Here is a 20,484-nt window from a genome sequence, read left to right on the forward strand (position 1 = left end):
CCAAAATGTACAATATATTACTGGAATGGGACACAAAAGACGAAGAAATTAAAGAAGTTATGGTTAAATGGGCGATAGACTTGGGGTATAACATAGAGTACGAGAAATGGTCAAAATTGTGGAATGAGGGGATAAAATTCACGGCCAGTGCTGCTATTAGAGAAAACCTAGAGAAGATGATATATAGATGGTACTTAACACCAGAAAAACTTAGTAGGATGTATAAGACTGGTAATAAGGCCTGTTGGAAATGTAAAATAAAAGAAGGTAATTTTATACATATGTGGTGGGGATGTGGGGAAATGAAAAAATTCTGGAATCAGATATATAACGAGCTAAAGAAAATATTCAGATACACATTCCCTAAAAAACCAGAAGCCTTTTTACTAGGTATTATCGGAGAGGAAATTAGGAAGGAAGACAAAACTCTATTTCAATACTCAACGGCAGCAGCCAGAATATTAGTCGCTCAAAATTGGAAAAATACAAACATACCAACGGTGAAGGAGTGGCAAACAAAATTATATGATTTTATTGAATTGGCAAGAATGACCCAAAGAATCAAAAACCAAAAAAATGCAAAGTTAAAGGACGATTGGAATAAATTTATGGTCTATATTGAAGGAAATTTACGAAACTTACCAACTATAGCAGGTCAGCTATAAAACTCTCGATGTATAAACCACTTATTAACACCAGCTGTTAAAACTCAGTCATTAAAAGAAGAAATCCGAAATCGGCAGGGATGGAAGTAAGATGTTTAATGTATTAGTTCTTTCTGTTCTGTGGTTTTTTCTTTGTTTGCTTGTTTTTCTTTTTTGTATTTTGTCTTTGTATGTGTGTGTCAAATGAAACTCAATAAAAAAACTATATAAAAAAAAATAAATAGAAGGTGCTAGAGGACCAATCACATCAGCATACACCCGCTGAAATGCCTTGTCTACCCTCGAGGTGACCTGCTTGGCGTTCTGCTTGGCTACACCTGCAAAAGAGATCATGTTAGAATCACAAGAATTACATTCCATGTAATCACTTTGATCAAAAGTCAACAAATACAGTCCATCTTTCTCTTCGGCAGAAAGATACAACTCTCCATCTTTGTAGATCTCGCAGTGTTGATCATCATAGGACAGTTTTAGTCCCTTCTTGGCAATCTGCGAAACACTGAGCAGATTGTACTTCAACTCTGGAACCAAATAAACATTGTTTATAGTCAAGTTCAGACTTTTAAGATACACAGTCCCAATTCCGGTGGCTTCCAGCTCTTGACCGTTGGCTTGTTGTACAACGAAGCTTTGCTTCTTAAACGACGAAAACAAATCCGTGCGATGGGTCATGTGAAATGTACACCCAGTGTCTATGACAAAAGCGTTCTCCACATCTGGCTTGGTTCCTTTCGACATCAAGGCCTTTGCAGGCTTCGCCTTTGAGATGGTATGACTTTTGCCTGATGCCTCAGACTTTGCGGAGCTTCCCTTGGCTCCTTTGTTCTGACGTGGCTTCTTGCAGTACCGCTGAAGATGCCCAGTCTGTCCACAATTGAAGCATCGGACAATGTTCAAAGCTACGGCGTCTCCTCCAGTAACTACAGCAGTGGGGGTGTCAGAACTCCGTTCTTGTCTCCCCCTGTCCTTGACTTCCAGGGCGGCGAGTCTGTCATGTTCACAAAGAACCACGGCAAAGACCCTGTCCGACGTTAGATCTTGCGCTGGGAGGGACCCCAGCTGACTGGCAACCGTTTTGTAAGTCCGATTCAGACTGTTGATGACCATGAAGCAAAACACTTCCTCCTGCAGACGGAAATTGCGTTCCACCATCTGTTGACGCAGAAATTTCATTTTCGTCAGGTGCGCTTGAACATCTCCATCAGGCGCAAGCCTCAGGTTGGTCAGCTTTTCAAAATACAGCAACGCTGAAGAACCTGCATCTCTCTGATGTGTCCTTCTCAGCGTGTCCCAAACATCTTTCGCGTGCTGTAAATCTTGTATATGGATAAGCTGCGAGTCTGACACGCACAGAATTATAGCAGTTCTGGCCTTCACATCCTGTGACTCCCAAGCACGCGTTGGTGCTGCAGGGATGGGGTTCTCAATCACCCCAAACAGTCTCTGATTCTGCAGCAAGGCCTTCATCTTAATAGACCAAGATGCATAATTGTCACTGGTCAAGAGGGGTGGAGAAGGCAGGCCTCCCCCCTTCTTAGCATCCATTTTGAGTCCTTGCATTGACTCTCAAACACAAGCCTCTAAAATCCAATAGCTGGCTTGTTTACACCCTGTGCACCTGGCAGCTATAACACTGGCCGCTTGTAAAGTCCCTTCCAACAGTACATTAGGGCCTAAGTCAAAACAAAAACTTTGTTTGTGCCTCTCTGAGGCAAAGCCTGACTGTACAGCCCTTATCTTGAAACTGGCCTGCGTTGCTAAGCAACAGCATTCCTTTCCTTGGACAGGAAAAACCACAGGAATGTTTGGAATGCAGAGCTCTTCTCTCTCGGAGCTGTTTTTCCCAAACGCGGCTCCCTTGAAGCAGAGAATGAATCAATCTGCATTCACACTTTTAAGCCCGAAAATCTCATACCTTTGGGCTCCGTAGCTTGTGAGAATCACCTTACCAGATTCAGACAAAATTACTCTGTAGAGACCCTTTTCATAACCCACAAAAATGCCTCTGGCATTCTTTACTCCACCCGGAGCTTCTGTCCTCACATGAGACCCAAAAACCTTGAAATGGGCAACAGAAGGTTTTCTGTGGAACAGTTTCTCAAAAGGAGAACTTCCCAACTCTTTTGAAAACTTTCTCAACCACGTATAACAAAATGACGTTAACGACTCAGCCCAGTACTCATGTGGCAGATGTGAACTAAGCAATTGCGCTTCCATTCCCTTTTGCAATTCTTTGTTCACCCTAACACAGACACATCTGTTCCAAGCTTCTTCGGAAGCTGCAATTTTGTGTCTTATCCCTTTCTTCTTCAGGAACCTCTGGAAATCCTGTAAGAGAAAAACTGGCTTCTCATCTGTGCAAAGACAATTTATGTCAGCATCATGCATATTTTTAACCTTGTCACAAAACTCTTTAAACCTTTCTAAGGCTTCTTTCGGTCTCTCCAAAAGATAAATCCAGACAAAACCTGTGAAAGAATCAACACATATTAGGTAATACTTTGCATTGCCTCTAGAAGGTGCTAGAGGACCAATCACATCAGCATACACCCGCTGAAATGCCTTGTCTACCCTCGAGGTGACCTGCTTGGCGTTCTGCTTGGCTACACCTGCAAAAGAGATCATGTTAGAATCACAAGAATTACATTCCATGTAATCACTTTGATCAAAAGTCAACAAATACAGTCCATCTTTCTCTTCGGCAGAAAGATACAACTCTCCATCTTTGTAGATCTCGCAGTGTTGATCATCATAGGACAGTTTTAGTCCCTTCTTGGCAATCTGCGAAACACTGAGCAGATTGTACTTCAACTCTGGAACCAAATAAACATTGTTTATAGTCAAGTTCAGACTTTTAAGATACACAGTCCCAATTCCGGTGGCTTCCAGCTCTTGACCGTTGGCTTGTTGTACAACGAAGCTTTGCTTCTTAAACGACGAAAACAAATCCGTGCGATGGGTCATGTGAAATGTACACCCAGTGTCTATGACAAAAGCGTTCTCCACATCTGGCTTGGTTCCTTTCGACATCAAGGCCTTTGCAGGCTTCGCCTTTGAGATGGTATGACTTTTGCCTGATGCCTCAGACTTTGCGGAGCTTCCCTTGGCTCCTTTGTTCTGACGTGGCTTCTTGCAGTACCGCTGAAGATGCCCAGTCTGTCCACAATTGAAGCATCGGACAATGTTCAAAGCTACGGCGTCTCCTCCAGTAACTACAGCAGTGGGGGTGTCAGAACTCCGTTCTTGTCTCCCCCTGTCCTTGACTTCCAGGGCGGCGAGTCTGTCATGTTCACAAAGAACCACGGCAAAGACCCTGTCCGACGTTAGATCTTGCGCTGGGAGGGACCCCAGCTGACTGGCAACCGTTTTGTAAGTCCGATTCAGACTGTTGATGACCATGAAGCAAAACACTTCCTCCTGCAGACGGAAATTGCGTTCCACCATCTGTTGACGCAGAAATTTCATTTTCGTCAGGTGCGCTTGAACATCTCCATCAGGCGCAAGCCTCAGGTTGGTCAGCTTTTCAAAATACAGCAACGCTGAAGAACCTGCATCTCTCTGATGTGTCCTTCTCAGCGTGTCCCAAACATCTTTCGCGTGCTGTAAATCTTGTATATGGATAAGCTGCGAGTCTGACACGCACAGAATTATAGCAGTTCTGGCCTTCACATCCTGTGACTCCCAAGCACGCGTTGGTGCTGCAGGGATGGGGTTCTCAATCACCCCAAACAGTCTCTGATTCTGCAGCAAGGCCTTCATCTTAATAGACCAAGATGCATAATTGTCACTGGTCAAGAGGGGTGGAGAAGGCAGGCCTCCCCCCTTCTTAGCATCCATTTTGAGTCCTTGCATTGACTCTCAAACACAAGCCTCTAAAATCCAATAGCTGGCTTGTTTACACCCTGTGCACCTGGCAGCTATAACACTGGCCGCTTGTAAAGTCCCTTCCAACAGTACATTAGGGCCTAAGTCAAAACAAAAACTTTGTTTGTGCCTCTCTGAGGCAAAGCCTGACTGTACAGCCCTTATCTTGAAACTGGCCTGCGTTGCTAAGCAACAGCATTCCTTTCCTTGGACAGGAAAAACCACAGGAATGTTTGGAATGCAGAGCTCTTCTCTCTTGGAGCTGTTTTTCCCAAACGCGGCTCCCTTGAAGCAGAGAATGAATCAATCTGCATTCACACTTTTAAGCCCGAAAATCTCATACCTTTGGGCTCCGTAGCTTGGCTTTCAGCTTCCTCTGGTGAGCTCCTGGCTGCAGAGAATCAGCCTCCATTTCAGGCTTCCATGGATCGTAGAAACCATCAGCTCAGGTACCACTGTTAAAATTCAGGCTCAGTCAGAGGTATGTGCCTATCTGTTCATCCATTTTGAGCATCATAGCATCCATTTTGAGTCCTTGCATTGACTCTCAAACACAAGCCTCTAAAATCCAATAGCTGGCTTGTTTACACTCTGTGCACCTGGCAGCTTTAACACTGGCCGCTTGCAGAGTCGCTTTCAAGAGTTTCTTTCTAAGGGCCTAGTCAAAACACGAACTGTTTTTGCCTCTCTGAGGCATTGTGTGACTTACAGCCCTTATCTTGAAACTGGCCTGTGTTGCTAAGCAACTGTATTCTTTTCCTTGGACAGGAAAAACCACAGGAATGTTTGGAATGCAGAGTTCTCCTCTCTTGGAGCTGTTTTTCCCAAACCTTGCTCCCTCGAAGCAGAGAATGAATCAATCTGCATTCACACTTCTAAGCCCGAAAATCTCATACCTGGGCTCTGTAGCTTGGCTTTCAGCTTCCTCTGGTCAGCTCCTGGCTGCAGAGAATCAGCTTTCTCACCTCAGGCCTCCATGGAGCAGTGGAAACAGCAGCTTTGCCACTCTTTCTGCAGACTTCGATGGATCGAAACCATCAGCTCTGACTACCACTGTTAGAATTCAAGGCTCGGTCAGAGGTATGTGCCTATCTGCAGGCACCGGCTGAATTCCTTTGACCTCCCTCCGGCGACTCCTGGCAGGAAACACACGAGGTCCGTTCCGGCGATTTTCCTCAGGCTGTGAGAAAAACACACCAACTGCTTCTCCTCCTCCCTGCTCCCTGCATATCCCCAGGGAGGGGAATGAGACTCAGACAGAAATTTATCTACATTGCTTTTATTCCTGTCTTTAGCAGTCATACAGTAAAGATGTCTGCTCTCTTCAACAAACAGAGAGAAACTCCAAACTCCACCCATGTACATCCTGTACAGGTCATATGACACACACTGAGCTCATATCCTGTGCTCAATAAGGATGGACTGCCCCTTTGTTTCCATGGCAGCAGTCACACACATCCTGTTTGGCTTTACAGCCACTAGCAGCTGTCTGAGCTGTTAGAGCCTTTGCTCGCTGCAGCATTGCTGCTTTAGAATAACACTATTGAGCGATTGTCTATTCTCCATTTGTACCTCCTCCTTTTTTTGGAGAATACCATGACTTTGGTTTTGTTGTAGTTAATTATTAGTTGTTCAATGCTACAGTATTTGGTAAAAGATCTCAAAAGTTTTCTTAATCCAACACAAGAAAAAGAAATTAAAACTGTGTCATCCGCATATAAAAGGACCGGGAGGGGCGTACCAGCCAGTTTTGGGGGATGGGCATTTTCTTTCTCCAGATTTCCTACTAGCGAATTGATACAGAAGTTAAATAAGGTAGGCGCAAGGACACACCCTTGCCTAACCCCCTGATGGATTTGGATTTCCTTGGATAGGTGGCCCTGTCTGTCACACCTTACCCGGACCCGTGTATTTTCATATAGACTGTGGATAAGATACAGTAGGCGTTTGTTTATATTTGCGGCGCTTAGCTTTCCCCAAAGCCTGTCCCTCGGTATTAAATCAAAAGCAGATTTGAAATCTATAAAGGCCACATATAAGGAGCCTCCTTTTCTTGAAGTATATTTCTCCGCAAGATGTTGGAGAACAAGGCCCTGGTCTAATGTTGACCGATTTGCCCTAAAACCCACCTGTGCTTCTGAGAGAATGTGGTTTTGTTCCAACCAGTCCACTAATTTATCGCATAGGTGGGCAGCGTACAATTTGCTAATGATACTTAGGAGGCTAATTGGCCTGTAATTAGCCGGATCTGATCGGCTCCCTTTCTTAAATAAAGGGATGATGATTGCTAATCCCCAGTCCTCAGGGATAGTGGCCGATTGGTCTATGCTGGTAAATAGGGCAGCTAGCACAGGGGCCCACCATTCAACATTAGCCTTAAGGAGTTCCGGTGTAATGTTGTCTACACCGGGTGCTTTTCCAGGTTTAAGGGATTGGATGAGCCTATAGATCTCTTCAGTTGCTACTGGGGGCCATTCGGCACCAATATAACTCAAAACTGGGGGCATGGCCTGCAGATGTTGATTTGATGTATATAAAGTTGAAAAGTAAGCCTCCCAAATCCCAACTGGTATAATCAATTTCAATCGGGGAGTCTTGCCAACTTTTCGCAACTATTTTCCAAAAAGTGGCTGAGTCTTTCCTTCGAGAGGCCTCTAATAAACGTTGCCACTCCCCCCTTTGAGCCTGAAGCTTTTTCTTTTTAATCAGATCTTTATATTTACGTTTGGCTTCGAACCATTCCGCAGGCAGCAAGGGTAAGTTCGCTGATTTGTAATTCCTGTACTTATCCAACAAGGAACGCTTCGTAGCAATACATTCCTGATCAAACCAAGATTTAGATTTGTTGAGGAATAAAGATTGGCGCGATGTCTTTTTTTGAGTCAGGTGGGGTTGCAAAAATGAGATCAGATCCTGGAACAAGATTATTCTAAATTCAGAACATGGTGAGCTTAATTCTCTTCTCAAGAGGTATATGTCCGAGTATAGCCTTTCAGATGTTTCGGCATTCAACTTTTCGGACCATCTAGTATGTGAGTATCTCAACTCCATGTTGGGGGACCTAGGAGCTTCAAGTTTATCGTTACAAAATAAATCTTTTCTTGCATCCAATAGGAGGCAGAGCGGTAAGTGATCACTATCAACCCTCTCCTCCACTTTGCACTCAAGGGCTCTATTTAGGAGATTAAATGATACCATAATATAGTCGATAGTGGAAGCTCCTGCATTTGATATAAAAGTAAATTCCCCACAAGTCTCCCTATTCTTGCGCCCATTTAGTATGACCAGGTCCAGCTTGTTAGTAAGACGCAATAGGCACAGACCTGCATAATTACATCCCTTGTCTTTTGAGAGTCTGGTGGGTATAAGATGATTTTCTTCCATGATAGGTGGCGAGTCGTGGAAGTGTGCATATAGTGCTTCGTCAGACTGGCCAATTCTGGCATTAAGATCACCAGCCACTAGCACTGAAGCTGCAGGGGTTTGAGTCATCAAACCATCAATGTATGTTTCCAGCCCATGCCAGGTGTTTTTAGTCAGCTGCTTGCCCCTTTGGGGGGGAAGATATACATTAATCAATAGCAGGGTGAAGAATCTGCTTTTCACTAGTAAGGCCATGGCCAGGTGTTTCAGTGTCTCTAACTTTACTAAGGACGCCCTCAGCCTTGTAGATATTAAAATGCCTAGGCCACCCTTGACTCTCCCCCCTTTAGTGCTTGGGGATCCTGTGAGGGACATTGAGGAAAAGCCGTTAACTTCTAGGTCCCCTGTGAGCCATGTCTCCTGTAAAAATACTATGTCGTAGCCTTGGATAAATTTAGCAAAGGATGGATCAGCTGCCTTTTTTCCCCATCCAGCGATATTCCATGATAAAAAGCTAAGGTTGGCTTTATCAAGATCCACTCCTTGTCAATTATCTTCCAAGAAACTGTTGGAGTTTACCATACTACGTGGCAGCCGACTATCATCCTTATATGGAGAGCTGCCCAGGTGTTCTATGGTGTCAGATGGTAAATGTAGAGTGCTCACATTGGTAGACACTGGGCCTTTGCTATGCAAGGCCTCCTCCTGGGGGTACTCTACCTGGTTGTAGCCTAATTCCGCTTCATCTAAATATCTCATTTTGGACCAGATGTCTTGTGAGGTTTCCTTAGGCATATTTTTCCTTATAGGGAGTGATGCATTGTTCTCCTTTGTGAGTTGTACTTTCTTGATTGCAGGTAGATTAATCTCTGCTTTTATCTGAAAGTTACGTGGTTGACGAGCCACTGAATCGGGTTCTTGTGAGATTATCGTTTTGGGAGGGCTCTTGCTTTGGACATCCTCCTTGGTTTCCTTATATAGATCTTTCCCGGCCAACTTATTTCTTAGCGTTTCTAATCTTTCAAGGATTTCAGCTTGTATTAAAGGTGGGAATGTCCAGAATTGACTAATTAAGGTATTTTCTTCAAAGGAGAAGTTGTGTGTAAGGGTATCCAGTTCATGAATCGACTGGTGGTTATTCTGATATTCCGCTTTATTGTTTTCCACCACCTTTGAATAGATGTCTTTCTTATTTACTTTGATGAGGTGCGAGGGGGGGCCGGGCACTTCGAATAGGCGAGTCACTGTCAGGCCCACCCTTTGCAGCTTCTCCTAATTAACTAGTATTTGTTTTGCGGTCGAATCATCTTTAAATGTCAGCATCACTCGATTATACTTATAGTCATTTGGGAGAAAATCTACCTTGATAACGTTACCTTGTAGTAGGAGGCCTCTGAGTACTAAGTCAATTTTTTAAAATATATACGTTCTTTGTTGGACCAGTGAATATAATTCTGTACAGTTATACATAGGGCAAATAACCAATCTGCTTCTGTTGAGGATCAGCGTTTGATTATTCTGAGTTATCTTATTGCGAATGGGGGTGATAGTCTCCACAGTAGCAGAGGAGGTTTGCCGGTCTTTATCTAGTTGTTCGATCCGGTCTTTCGCTGATTGAGGGTTAGGAGGTTGTGATGCGCTTGTCACTTTAGGCTGCTGGATAATGCTCTGTTTTGGGGTCACGGGTTTCGTATTCTTTATAATTGATTCCTTTATTGTGGAATTCTCCAGGAACTTGAATAACTTAGAAAAATTCAATTTCTTAGTTCGTGTATGACTCTTAGTCCGCCTTCCCACTTTTATATTTTTTGACTTCTTCTTGTGAAGCAGATGTATTCTCTGGTGGCGATGCTTCTTTTTAGGTGAGGGGTGTGTGACTCGACTGTTGGTGGACATGGCAGTGGCTCTCTTTGGGACCTTCTCTGAGATACTGGGCTCTGTTGGAATTTCAACCGCTGGAGTAGGGGTGTGTGAGATTGCTCCCTTCCTGATGAGCTCTGTCAGGCTTACTAGCAGACCCACGCATTCCGTAAGAAAGTTCCTGATTGGCCCTAATTCTTTACTTATGTACATTTGGCATTCTTTCAACATTTCATTAAAAAGCCCAATCAGGATACAGGTGTTGCTATCTGTGTCCCAACAGGCTCCTTTTAACTGGCTTGGATTTTCCTCAGTTCTTTTCGCACTTGAGGGTTCCATCCTAGCCTTTTCGCTGGGGCTGGCTACATTGACTGATCCATCTAGTGTGGCTTCCAAGCGTTTCAAATTTCGTTCTTGATCATGTTCTACGAGAGTGTCGGTAACACTAGATTGAGAGACTGTCTGAGCCATCTCCATTGCCAGACTGATCCCCTTTCTCTCCTCTCCAATATCAGATTCCTTCCCATACCATGTTCGGTCAATAGACCAATCGTGGAGAGGTGGGGACTCGGAGCATATGGGCGTTTTTGTTTTAGGCTTAAAATAATGCAAAATTTTCGCCTGTGAGGTTGCCGGTGGTGATTCAACCCACTGCGTTGGGGAGACCCCCAAAACTTTACATTTCTGTCTGGTGAGCACCATCTCCGTAAAGTATATGGAGTTATGTGGGATATCTGGATGTGGATATAGCACCGCTTAGTCCCAATTAGACAAGCTGGAGTTAACACTCCTCTCAATAAGTAACGCTCTCTCCAGAAGCTCCACGTCTAGTTAATTAATTAGAAGTGGCTGTGGCCCACTGCGTGCCAGACTTTCCGACAGTTCACGATCTAACGATCAGAGATAGAGGGGGATAGATAGAATAAATTTTTACCGCGTTATTACTTACAGCGACCATGGCAGATGAAACATTGGGGGGGGGGAGGGCGATGAACTCTTATCTGGCTTGAGCCACCATCTTACTTGCCGAAGAAACTATGTAATGATACTTCCCGACGGCGTTGAAAATAAAGCTCAGTACTCTCTCTTCCTCTCTTCCACTCTCTTCCTCTCTCCTCTAATATAGTTGCACTCGGAAAGAAGTTTCGTTGTGGTAGGTAAACCTCCAGCAGCCAAATGCCAATAAGATAAGGAGGTAATAAATCACTCCGGCTGAAGTCGAAGTCGGTGAAAGCTAAAGCTTAACAGGCAATATAACTACTAGCTCTAAAACTACTATCTCTAAAAAGCTCTAAAAAGCACGGCAAGGGCATCTGAGACGAGGAATATTAAGCTGTAGCAGTCTGCTATTTATAAAATAATGACTTTTTTCAATTTTTCTTATCTCTCTATCCCCCCCCCCAATTGGGTTTGTTGCTTTCTGTATAAAATCAAATATTTCTAAATAATCCAAATACCTTTCGTTTTTCACTCTTCTCCCCCGCCCGCCTCCATTCCACCCCCTCTCCCCCCACTCCCCTCCCACCTCGTCACCCACTCTCTTCAAGTGAGATTCCTATTAATCCAATTATTTTTCAATTATTGTTGATGCTCAACAATTCCAACTATAATACTCTTTCTCCTGTTACCAAATTAATGGTAGGTGAGGGAAACAAAAGGGGAAAGGGAAGCCGGGAAGGGAGGCAAGGAAAAAAAGAAGGAGGGGAGTAGAGGGTAGGAATTTATCAACAAATTTTCCAGAATGCAACAATCCCCCCAAAAAAGGGAAAGGGGAAAAGGGAAAAAAAGTAAGAAGGGAAGACTGTTTGTGAGTCTGTATATCCAGGGGTGGGAGAGTGGGGTTTTTTTTTACCTTCCTCCCCTATTCAATCGCCTGTTCACTCTTCAATTCACTCAGACTCTCTTATACAGTTAACTGGAGTAAAGTTGGATGCTTTTTCTTTTTTACACCACTTGGTGTCACTGTGTCCAGTCTCTGTAATCCTTTTAATAGATACCTGTCTTTGTCTCCTTTAAGACTTCTTGTTTCTTTGACTCCACCCCTTCTTGCGTCGTTCCTCTCTCTGCTCCTGAGTCCACACTTAGTCCAGCCTTTTCTCCAAGCACGCTATGCCATATTTGCCATTTATGTAAGTTAAAAAATGTTTAAATCCAAAACCACGTGTTGAGTCTTTCTTTCTGCTTTTTCTCTTGATTTTTTCGTGTCTTTTCCTCTTTGATCTCTAGCAGTTCAGCCGCTTTGTGTTTGTAGTTTTAACAACTTTCATAGGACAAACTTGCCGCTGCAGAATAAATATTGTTATTCTTCCACTTTTTTTTGATACTTATTGTACAGTTCTGCACTGTTGTTTAAGTATAATGAGAAATATTTCCGTAATTTATCAAATAAAATCTTCTCCCCGCTCTTTATTCTTTGTGCTTTAGTCTTTTGGGGGAATTTTTTGGGGGTTGGCTTCTTTCTGCCACACCAGCACGTTCACGTCATGTTGGTTCCGTAGCCTAGCTTTGTCCCCTTGTCCTTAATGCATTCCTTATCAGCCGAATTCTTTATTTTTATGGGATAAAGGTCACTGGAAATTTCACTTTCGCTCTTATCTTATTCTCAGGAGGTAGTGAAACCGGAAGCCTTTCAACCCCTGCAAAAGCTTAAATGACATATGCAGTTGTGCTTTGAATTAATTCTATGGGTAAGCTACCAAAATCTATTCTATGCTTCCAGCAGCCCTCTTTAACCTCAACATCCTGGACCAAGTGTAGCATTCCCAAGCGATGATTGTTCCAGTATTATTAAGTGTGCTACTTTTTGAATAACTCTGCAATGAAACAGGAAAACAGCAAGCATTTCTGTATGGGTTCCGAATTGGATTCATCTCTGGCAATGTGGACATTTTCACCCCCTCCCATTGCAATAATCTCCTGATCTGATGTTTTGAGAAAGGAGGAGGCGGAAACTGCTCTTTGCTTCTTCCGCTCTTGCCTGATTCTGTGGGAGTCTGAGTGTTATCTCTGTAGAGATTAAATGGCTGAGTGAGAACTATAACACTCATGCAAGCCAGTACCTCTTTTTAGTTTTAGTTTGCAGTAGCTAATAGAAATAAAAGAAGTTATGCTTCACAGCTTTCTTCCGTGTTGTTCATACTCTGCTGAGTTTGGTGCTCACAATGGACATTTGTGGGTCCAGTGCACTTAGACCTGTTTTCCAGGAGTGGAAGGTCTCTGGAAGTGCTCCAGTTGCGGCAGAAGTTGTTGAGCCCAGTTGTTGGCATCGGCTCAAAGGCGTACTGACAGGCAATTGGAACAGGCTTCTGAAAAAGGCAGCTGAGGCAGAGGAATGGAGAAAACAGGTGAAGTGGGAGGCAGCTTTCCCCTTTCTCATGAGAGCTATATTCAAAGCTCCATTGCTAAGGTGTTCACTAAATTTGGAAGACCCTACAGATTGCAGCATCCTCTTCACAGTTAGCCTCAACTGTGCTGAAAGCAGGGCAACTTCCGAGTAAACATTTGTAGGCTCAAGCTGCTTTCCTGGTGCCTCTGTTTTGTTGTAATAGTTCACTGTAGATTGGCAGAGACGGAGCTTTGGCTCATGCTAATCTGCCAGGCTACATAAGATGACATTATAGGACCCCAAGAGGTGTACATGGCTATCTTCCTGCTGAGGGAGTGGCATACTGAGGATTGGGAAAGAAGGTGCTTGTTGCTTCTCAAGGCTCCTGACTCCCGAGAAGGGGCGCTTGCCATCAGGGTGACCTCTTTTCTTTTCTTTTTTAATGAATTTTTATTAAGATTTTAAAGGTTACAGAAAAAAAGATAACAATCGAAGAAAAAAAAACAAAAAACAAAAAACAGTACATATAAAAAGGGGAAAAAAAGAAAAAACGTCATCAAAAAACAGAAAAAAGAAGTAAAAAACAAGTCAAACCTTTAACTCACTTAGTTACATTCACCTGTTTCCTTGACTTCCTCACGCCTCCCTTTTTTGTATTCTAATTCAATTAGATATTCCAGCAAATCCTTCCAGCTTTGTTTTTATCCTAATAATTTAACTTAACATACTATAATTTCCCTCTTTGTATTCTAATTCATATAAATATTTCAGCAAATCCTTCATCTTATTTTTATCCTTATATCTTATCTTAATATACTATAATTTTCCAGTCTTTCTTTCACCAAGTAGCCATCCACTTTTACTTTATTTAATCTTATTTCTCATTAAAACTTATATATCTGTACTTATTCTTAAAACGTTTCCCCTAGGGTCAAAAAAGATTCCATTCCACGATTTTCCCATCTCTCATTAAAAGAAAAGAAAAAGCAAATTATATTATATACACTTTAAATTCCCAATTTTCTTCCACCAGATCCCCTCCCCGGTTTCGGCCCCTGAATAGTTCCATCAATCTCGAAAAACCATCAACCCGGAGATCTTAAGTCCGAGGCTCTTAAGTCTCTTTCATGTCCCCTCTGCCGGTCTTTTTGATAATCTTTGGTGTTGAAAACCAGATCTCGGGGAAGCTCCAACCCCAACGGTAATCATATTCCTTCCTGCCAAACTTCCATAGTTGAAAATAGGGCCTATAGGATATTCCAAATCTTGTTTCACACTCCTTTCAAATCCAAAGGCCCCCAAAGCTCCAACCTCCACCTGGATCAGATTTATATCCCAAAGGTCATTTGATCTCCACATAGGGTGATCTCTCCATCTTTCATTTTCCAAACCCATCCAGGCTTCCATCTCCAAAAATTTACTTCTCCTAGTTGCCATCATGTAAGGTCTCAAGTTGTAGTCCACCATTTGCCTCTGCAGGGTTATGGCTCCCCCTTTCATCACTTTAATCACAGCATGATTCTCCTTCTCAAATTTTTCAATTTGTTCAGTTGGAAGAGGTTCCTGTGCCAAGTTCTTGTCGACTTCTTTACTAATACCCACTTTTGTTCCCAAGATTACAACATTAGTAGCCATAACATTTATCTGGTCTTGCAGCTTTCCCAAGAGATAAAATGTCCTGTTCAGTTCACACTCGATTTCCTTCCCGACCGCCATCCTTAAACAGTCCAAGGTCAAAAACTAGATTCTCAAGACTTTTATCTTTAAGAGCAATTTCCCAGCTGCTTCCTTCCGACAATATCCCAAAGCTCCCTCTAGAGGGATTCAAGTTCCTTTTCACTCCTTCCAGCACAGACCCAAAGGTCCCATAAGTTAAATTGTAACAGTTCCTTCCTTCTTTTTAAACGTAAGGTTGTAACAAAAACAGACAGTAGAAACAAAGTCCTTCTTTTGTATCTTGACAGCTAACTTGACAGCTGTCAAATTTATCTATTCACCGTCAGTGGGCTCTCACAGACCACTCCCGGGTTTAGGGAAGTGGCGCTTCAATTCCCGAATTTTAACCTTCTCCTGCAGGCTCCCCTGCTTCCAAAAAGAATATTGATGGTAGTTTCAATCAGTGGAATTTAAATCCTTTACATAAAACTCTCCATGACCTTAGTTGACAGGTTCTTTGCTTCAGTTTATTTACAGAAAGGGGAGGCGGACTTCCTGTTTAGACCTTCCCCGATCGGTGCCAATTTAAGAATTCTTTAAAAATCCAATTTCCATTCTACTCACGGGTTGTTGTTTGAAATCCAATTGTCCACAAGAAAAAAGTCAGCGCTCTCCGGCAACGGCTGTGCGGCTTCACTCCGTAAAAATAGCGGTCAATTCAAAACACCGTGCTGCTCACCCCACGTCACTTCAGGACCCCCAAAAAGGGGTTTCCCTGTGGGTAGGGGGGCGCTCCTGGTGTCAGCCGAATCCCACGTTCCCAGGCTTCATCCGCCTGGGATTTTTAAAGGGTCTCTGCCTTCGCCGCGGCGGCACGACCCGAATTCCACGGAGTGGGTTCTTCTCAGTCAGAGGAACGCCACCATTGCCGAAGTCGCCATCAGGGTGACTTCTCAGTGGGGTTGGTCGAGGGCACTTCTGCAAATTCCTTTGTGGAATTCTCTCTGCACTTGGCACCTCCCTACGTGCTGCCTGCCCAGAAGGGAACTCCTCGTAGTTCCTTGGGAACTTGCACTTGTACTGCCTAGCTTGGAATCTCTCTCTCTATTTTCTCCGCTACCCAATTTTAAACCCCTGAGTTTTGTTCCCCTAGTTGCGAGGGATTCCTGCTCTCCCCTTTTCTCTGCTCCCTGGGAATGGTTCTGTCTGGCTCACATCCCACATCCTCCCTGGGAACAAAAACAATATAAAATAATGCACTCAACAATGTCCGTTTCTGTTGCTGCATCCTTCAAGGGGCCTTCGTGCCTCTGCCGTTGACCCCCGTCCTTCTTTGCGCTTTCGGCAAACACATGGCTGCCCGTGCAGCCTTGGCCTCTGCTTTTGGCATGTTTCGTGCACGGAAATCCTGTTCTATCTGTGCTCTCTGCTTCTCCCCCAGTGCCGCCTCCCATTTTGTATGGTACTTTGCTTTCTTCTTGCCCTCGATATCCCATGAAATTTGCTTGTTAAGTCCTCCACACATCTGCAAGCTCTCTGATAACTGTATAAAGCACTGATACGGTGCATGAAACAACATGGGAGAAAGAGTTCACACTTGCTTCCCTCTTATCTCCCCCCCCCCTTTATTTCATATACTGCATTCAACCCCCATCTTTCCTCCAAGGAGATCTAGGTGGCATAGATGATGCTCCTCCCTGCCCAATTTTTTTCCTCACAACAACCCTGTTAGGTAGGTTAGGTTAATACATGACGATGGGCCCAAGGGATTTGGACTTGGGTCTCCTTTGTCTCAAGCTCTTACCACTACACCACACAGCTTCCTAGCGACTTTGAATTTCCCCTTGGTGTTGTGTTTTCTACTAACTTCTCATCATGAGAAGTTACAGTACTCCCCTCTTTGGGTTTCCCACAATCCCTGTATGGTCTTCCCACTGTGGCCCCAGTCTGGAAATTTGACAGCTCATGTCTTGCATAGCTGTACTGAGAATTGCTTTGCAATTAATTGCCTGGCAGTGCGGAGAGGAAATGACTCTTTATCCGAACAGAACTCAGCTCAAGGAATTTCAAGCTGACGTGTGTGCCTTTGCTTTTTGCACTTCTTCTCCTGCAGTGTTCCATGCTTCCTCCAGCCGTAGGCATCCACAAAGGAGACAACCCTGCACCCCATGAACCATAACTCCCAGATTCCCCGCTTTTCATTTTAAACAAGCTAAGTTTCAAGCCTGAGATACGAGGCAAAAAAGCACAAGAAGTACGGTAATTATTCTCATTTTGTGCGGCAGAGAGGTTAGCTTGCTTCCCCCTTTTTGGTGGTTTAGCGCCACCTTCCCAAAAACATTTCTGCAGATGCCCTTGCCTCCAGCCTAACTTTGTGCATGGCAGCACCTCACCTTAGCCAAGGGTCAGTGTGACTGCCCCCCTGCTCTTTATCTGTCTGAACTGCCCCTTAGAAGCTGAAAACAGCAACTGTCAAATCTGGCCCTAATGCTTTGTGTTTCGTTGTTGTTGTTTTTCAATAGGCAGAGCCCGTGACAGGATTGAGACTGGCTGGCACTGAGCCGCTGTCATGATTTCTGCAGCGCCTCTCTACAGCGGGGTGCACAACTGGACTGGCGCTGAGTGGATTCGCATGTGTGGCCTCAGCAAAGAGAGGTGAGGTGTGCGTGGCCTCCACAGGCCAGGAGGGAAGAGGTTGGGCAGCTGGTGTGTATGAGGTGTTGGATTCCTTGTTAGAGGATGCTGGGAAAAGGGCTGTCCTCCAGTTTGCAGAAATGCAGTTCAGCTGACTTAATTTGTAGGGTGTTTTAGCCAAAGAGACTTGGGAGTGGGGCTGGGGAACCTGTGGCCCTCCAGACTTTGCTGGGCTACAACTCCCACCATTCCTGATTGTTGCCTGGGGGCTTCTGGGAGTTGCAGTCCAGCAACATCTGCAGGGACACAAGTTCCCACAAGTTCCCGGCACCAGACACCAGCTTTAAACTGTTGCACCAGGTACCTGCTACTTATCTACAGTGGGTCAAAACAGTAGCTCTACAACCATACAAATATATGGTAAGAAAAATAATAAATGGGTCAGGATATGTATGATTGAGCTAAAGGAAGTTCCTGGGTCTGAAATTATTTTAACTCTCTCGATATATCATTTGCCCAATAACAACTGTTGGAAGTGTAATGAATGCGAAGGAACTTTTTATCATCTTTGGTGGACCTGCCCGAAGATTAAGGCCTACTGGGAAATGATCTATAATGAAATTAAGAAAATCCTTAAGTGGACATTTGTAAAGAAACCGGAGGCTTTTCTCTTGGGCATGGTAGGCCAAATGGTTCCAAAGAAAGATAGAACATTTTTTATGTACGCAACAACAGCAGCAAGAATTCTTTTGGCAAAGTATTGGAAGACTAAAGAACTACCTACTCTGGAAGAATGGCAGACCAAGGTGACTGAATTTATGGGACTGGCAGAGATGACCGGCAGAATTCGTGACCAGAGGAGAGAGACAGTGGAAGAAGACTGGAAAAAATTCAAAATCTATCTTAAAAATTGTTGTAAAATTTGTAAAAATTTGTAAAATTTCGGAATGTTAAGATGTCAAGGGATTGGATATAAAGAATTACAGCTGTAAAAACTTAATCTTAAGAAAATTTTAAAGAGAATTAAATATAAAAATGGATGAAGGATTGCTAAAAAAATTTTAAAACAAGAATGCAGTGAAGGGGAGGTATGGGGAAGTCGTGTTATGTTTGTTTGTTTTTTGTTTATGTTGTAAAATTAATAAAAATTATTTTTTTTAAAAAAAAAAATTATTTTAACTCTCTCTTTTTTGCTGGAAGTGTGTGGCTTTGCTGTTTAATAATAATGAAAGTTTTATCCTTTCCTCCAAGTAACTTGTGGTTCTTCTCTCCCCCGTTGTTTATTCCCACAACAACCCTGTGAGGTAGGCTACTTTGAAAGAGAGTGATCCGCCCAAAGGCACCCAGGGAGCCTCATGGCTGAGTGGGGGTTTGAACCTGGGTTTCTCCTTTCCTAGTCTGCTCTAACCACTGCATCACATGGTATCGAGCCTTTTTTGTCATTAAGTGGTACATTGAATAATAATATGTTGTTATTATTATCATTATCATAATTAATTTAAAGTATGAATTTGGCCAAGTAGTACTCAATATTGCGAGATCTATATTAGGATGGTAGTTTTTAAGCTAAAATCAGAAACTTTCAATGTATCAGGTTTGAATGGAGAAGCTTTGCTGGATCCTTTTAATTTTTGCAAGATGTATGACATTTCACCTGTAGCCGTATGCATCACCAGCAGAGGCAAAGTGGGACAAATCACTCCTACATGATCACAGGCACCTCTCTGAGTCTCTAGTATGCAGTGGTGCTATCAGGGCAGGGTTTGGAGATGCATGTCCAGAGCCCCACTCCTTAGCAAAAGGAGCAGGAGGGGTCCCAAATGCAGCAGGACTGGCTTTCCACATTTTTGAAGTGATGTAATGGACATAATAACTAGCAAAAGTTCCCTGCTGCCCCCAGCAAGACCAGTGTTTCAAGATCATAAATCATAAATCTAAAGCTCATTTGAAGCATACGATTTCCCCCAAAGGATCCTGGGAACTGTAGGTTGTTTTTAGTAGCTAAGAATTGCAGCTTTGTGAGGTGTAGACTACAGCTCCCAGGATTCTTAGAAGAAAGTCATGTGCTTTAAATTTATAGTATATATGCAGCCTGTAATTAGCTGACAGCACCACCACTAACCACATGTTTTTGAAGAGATAGTGCTGCTCTACCTACCCAAAAAATGTTGGGGTGGAGGGAAAGAAAGATTACTTTCTAAAAGCATGGCCAGGCTTTACACTCAGCACTCTTAAGTAGAGTAGGGGATTGAGGTCAGGCCAAGTGGGTAATGTGGGGTATTTGATGCTGGTTTTCTCCATGGTTGAGATATGAGAGAATTTGTGGAAAGTCTGGGAAGCTTGAGGTGAGGGATCTCAGGGGGGAAGGTGGATGGAAGGGATCTCTTCTTTCATCATCAAGATTCTTGGACTCTTCTTTCCCCCCACACTAACTTTGGCTACAATCTCACCTGCTACTTCACAAGTTTACTTCCATCGTCCTTGGTGGTAAAGTTTGGGAAGCTGCAGCCCTGGACCCAAAACAGCATAGATTTAGGAGTGGGTGCCACACGAATCAAGGCAAACAGGTAGAAAAAGGTCTTGGGAGGGAGCTGGTGTTTGTCCCTTGTTATGGCTTTGTTAGTGTTCTTCAACCTTGGCTTCCCTGGAGTTACGGCTCCCATCATCCCTGACTCTTGGCTAAACTGGTTCTGCATGATGGGAGTTTTAGTTCAGCAACACCTGGCGACCAAGACTGAAGCATTCAGTGATTCTGAATTTCTCTTAAGTTACACAGGCCCACTGCTGAAGGTTGGGAAGCCAACCTTGCCTTGCCTGCACATCCTTTAGGACAAGCGTGAGCTGTGTATGACTCATGAACTGCATCTAGCTGACGAAGCCCCCTGCCTACGTGCATCTGCTAACAAGAGATACCCCCAAAAGTGGGGTGGGGGTGTTTTGGGTCTTGCAGGCTTGGGAGATTGTTTCTCAGCTTCACTGTTCTTTCTCTTCTTTCTGCAACAGGAGAGCCCCACTTTCTGATGAAGAATCCAACACCAGCAACTCCCAGCATCTGGGCTCCCCTGACTCCTGCACTGGCAGCAGCTTTTCTAAGGTAAGGGCAGCTGGTATTAGTGG

At 43.7% G+C, this 20,484-nt stretch overlaps 1 protein-coding gene across 1 annotated transcript in view; it reads left to right on the forward strand.

Moving 5' to 3' along the window:
* Positions 1-16,368: 16,368 nt before the first annotated feature.
* Positions 16,369-20,484, forward strand: part of LOC309333254 (BCL-6 corepressor-like protein 1) — a 120,978-nt gene continuing 116,862 nt past the window's right edge. Inside the window, 2 exon segments of the mRNA XM_081846676.1 lie at positions 16,369-17,388; positions 20,371-20,461. Coding sequence (XP_081702802.1) covers positions 17,303-17,388; positions 20,371-20,461 — 177 coding nt within the window. The 5' untranslated portion in view covers positions 16,369-17,302.

Source organism: Podarcis erhardii (assembly GCF_964252035.2).
Source record: "Podarcis erhardii genome assembly, chromosome: W".
Classification (NCBI taxonomy): Eukaryota; Metazoa; Chordata; class Lepidosauria; order Squamata; family Lacertidae; genus Podarcis; species Podarcis erhardii.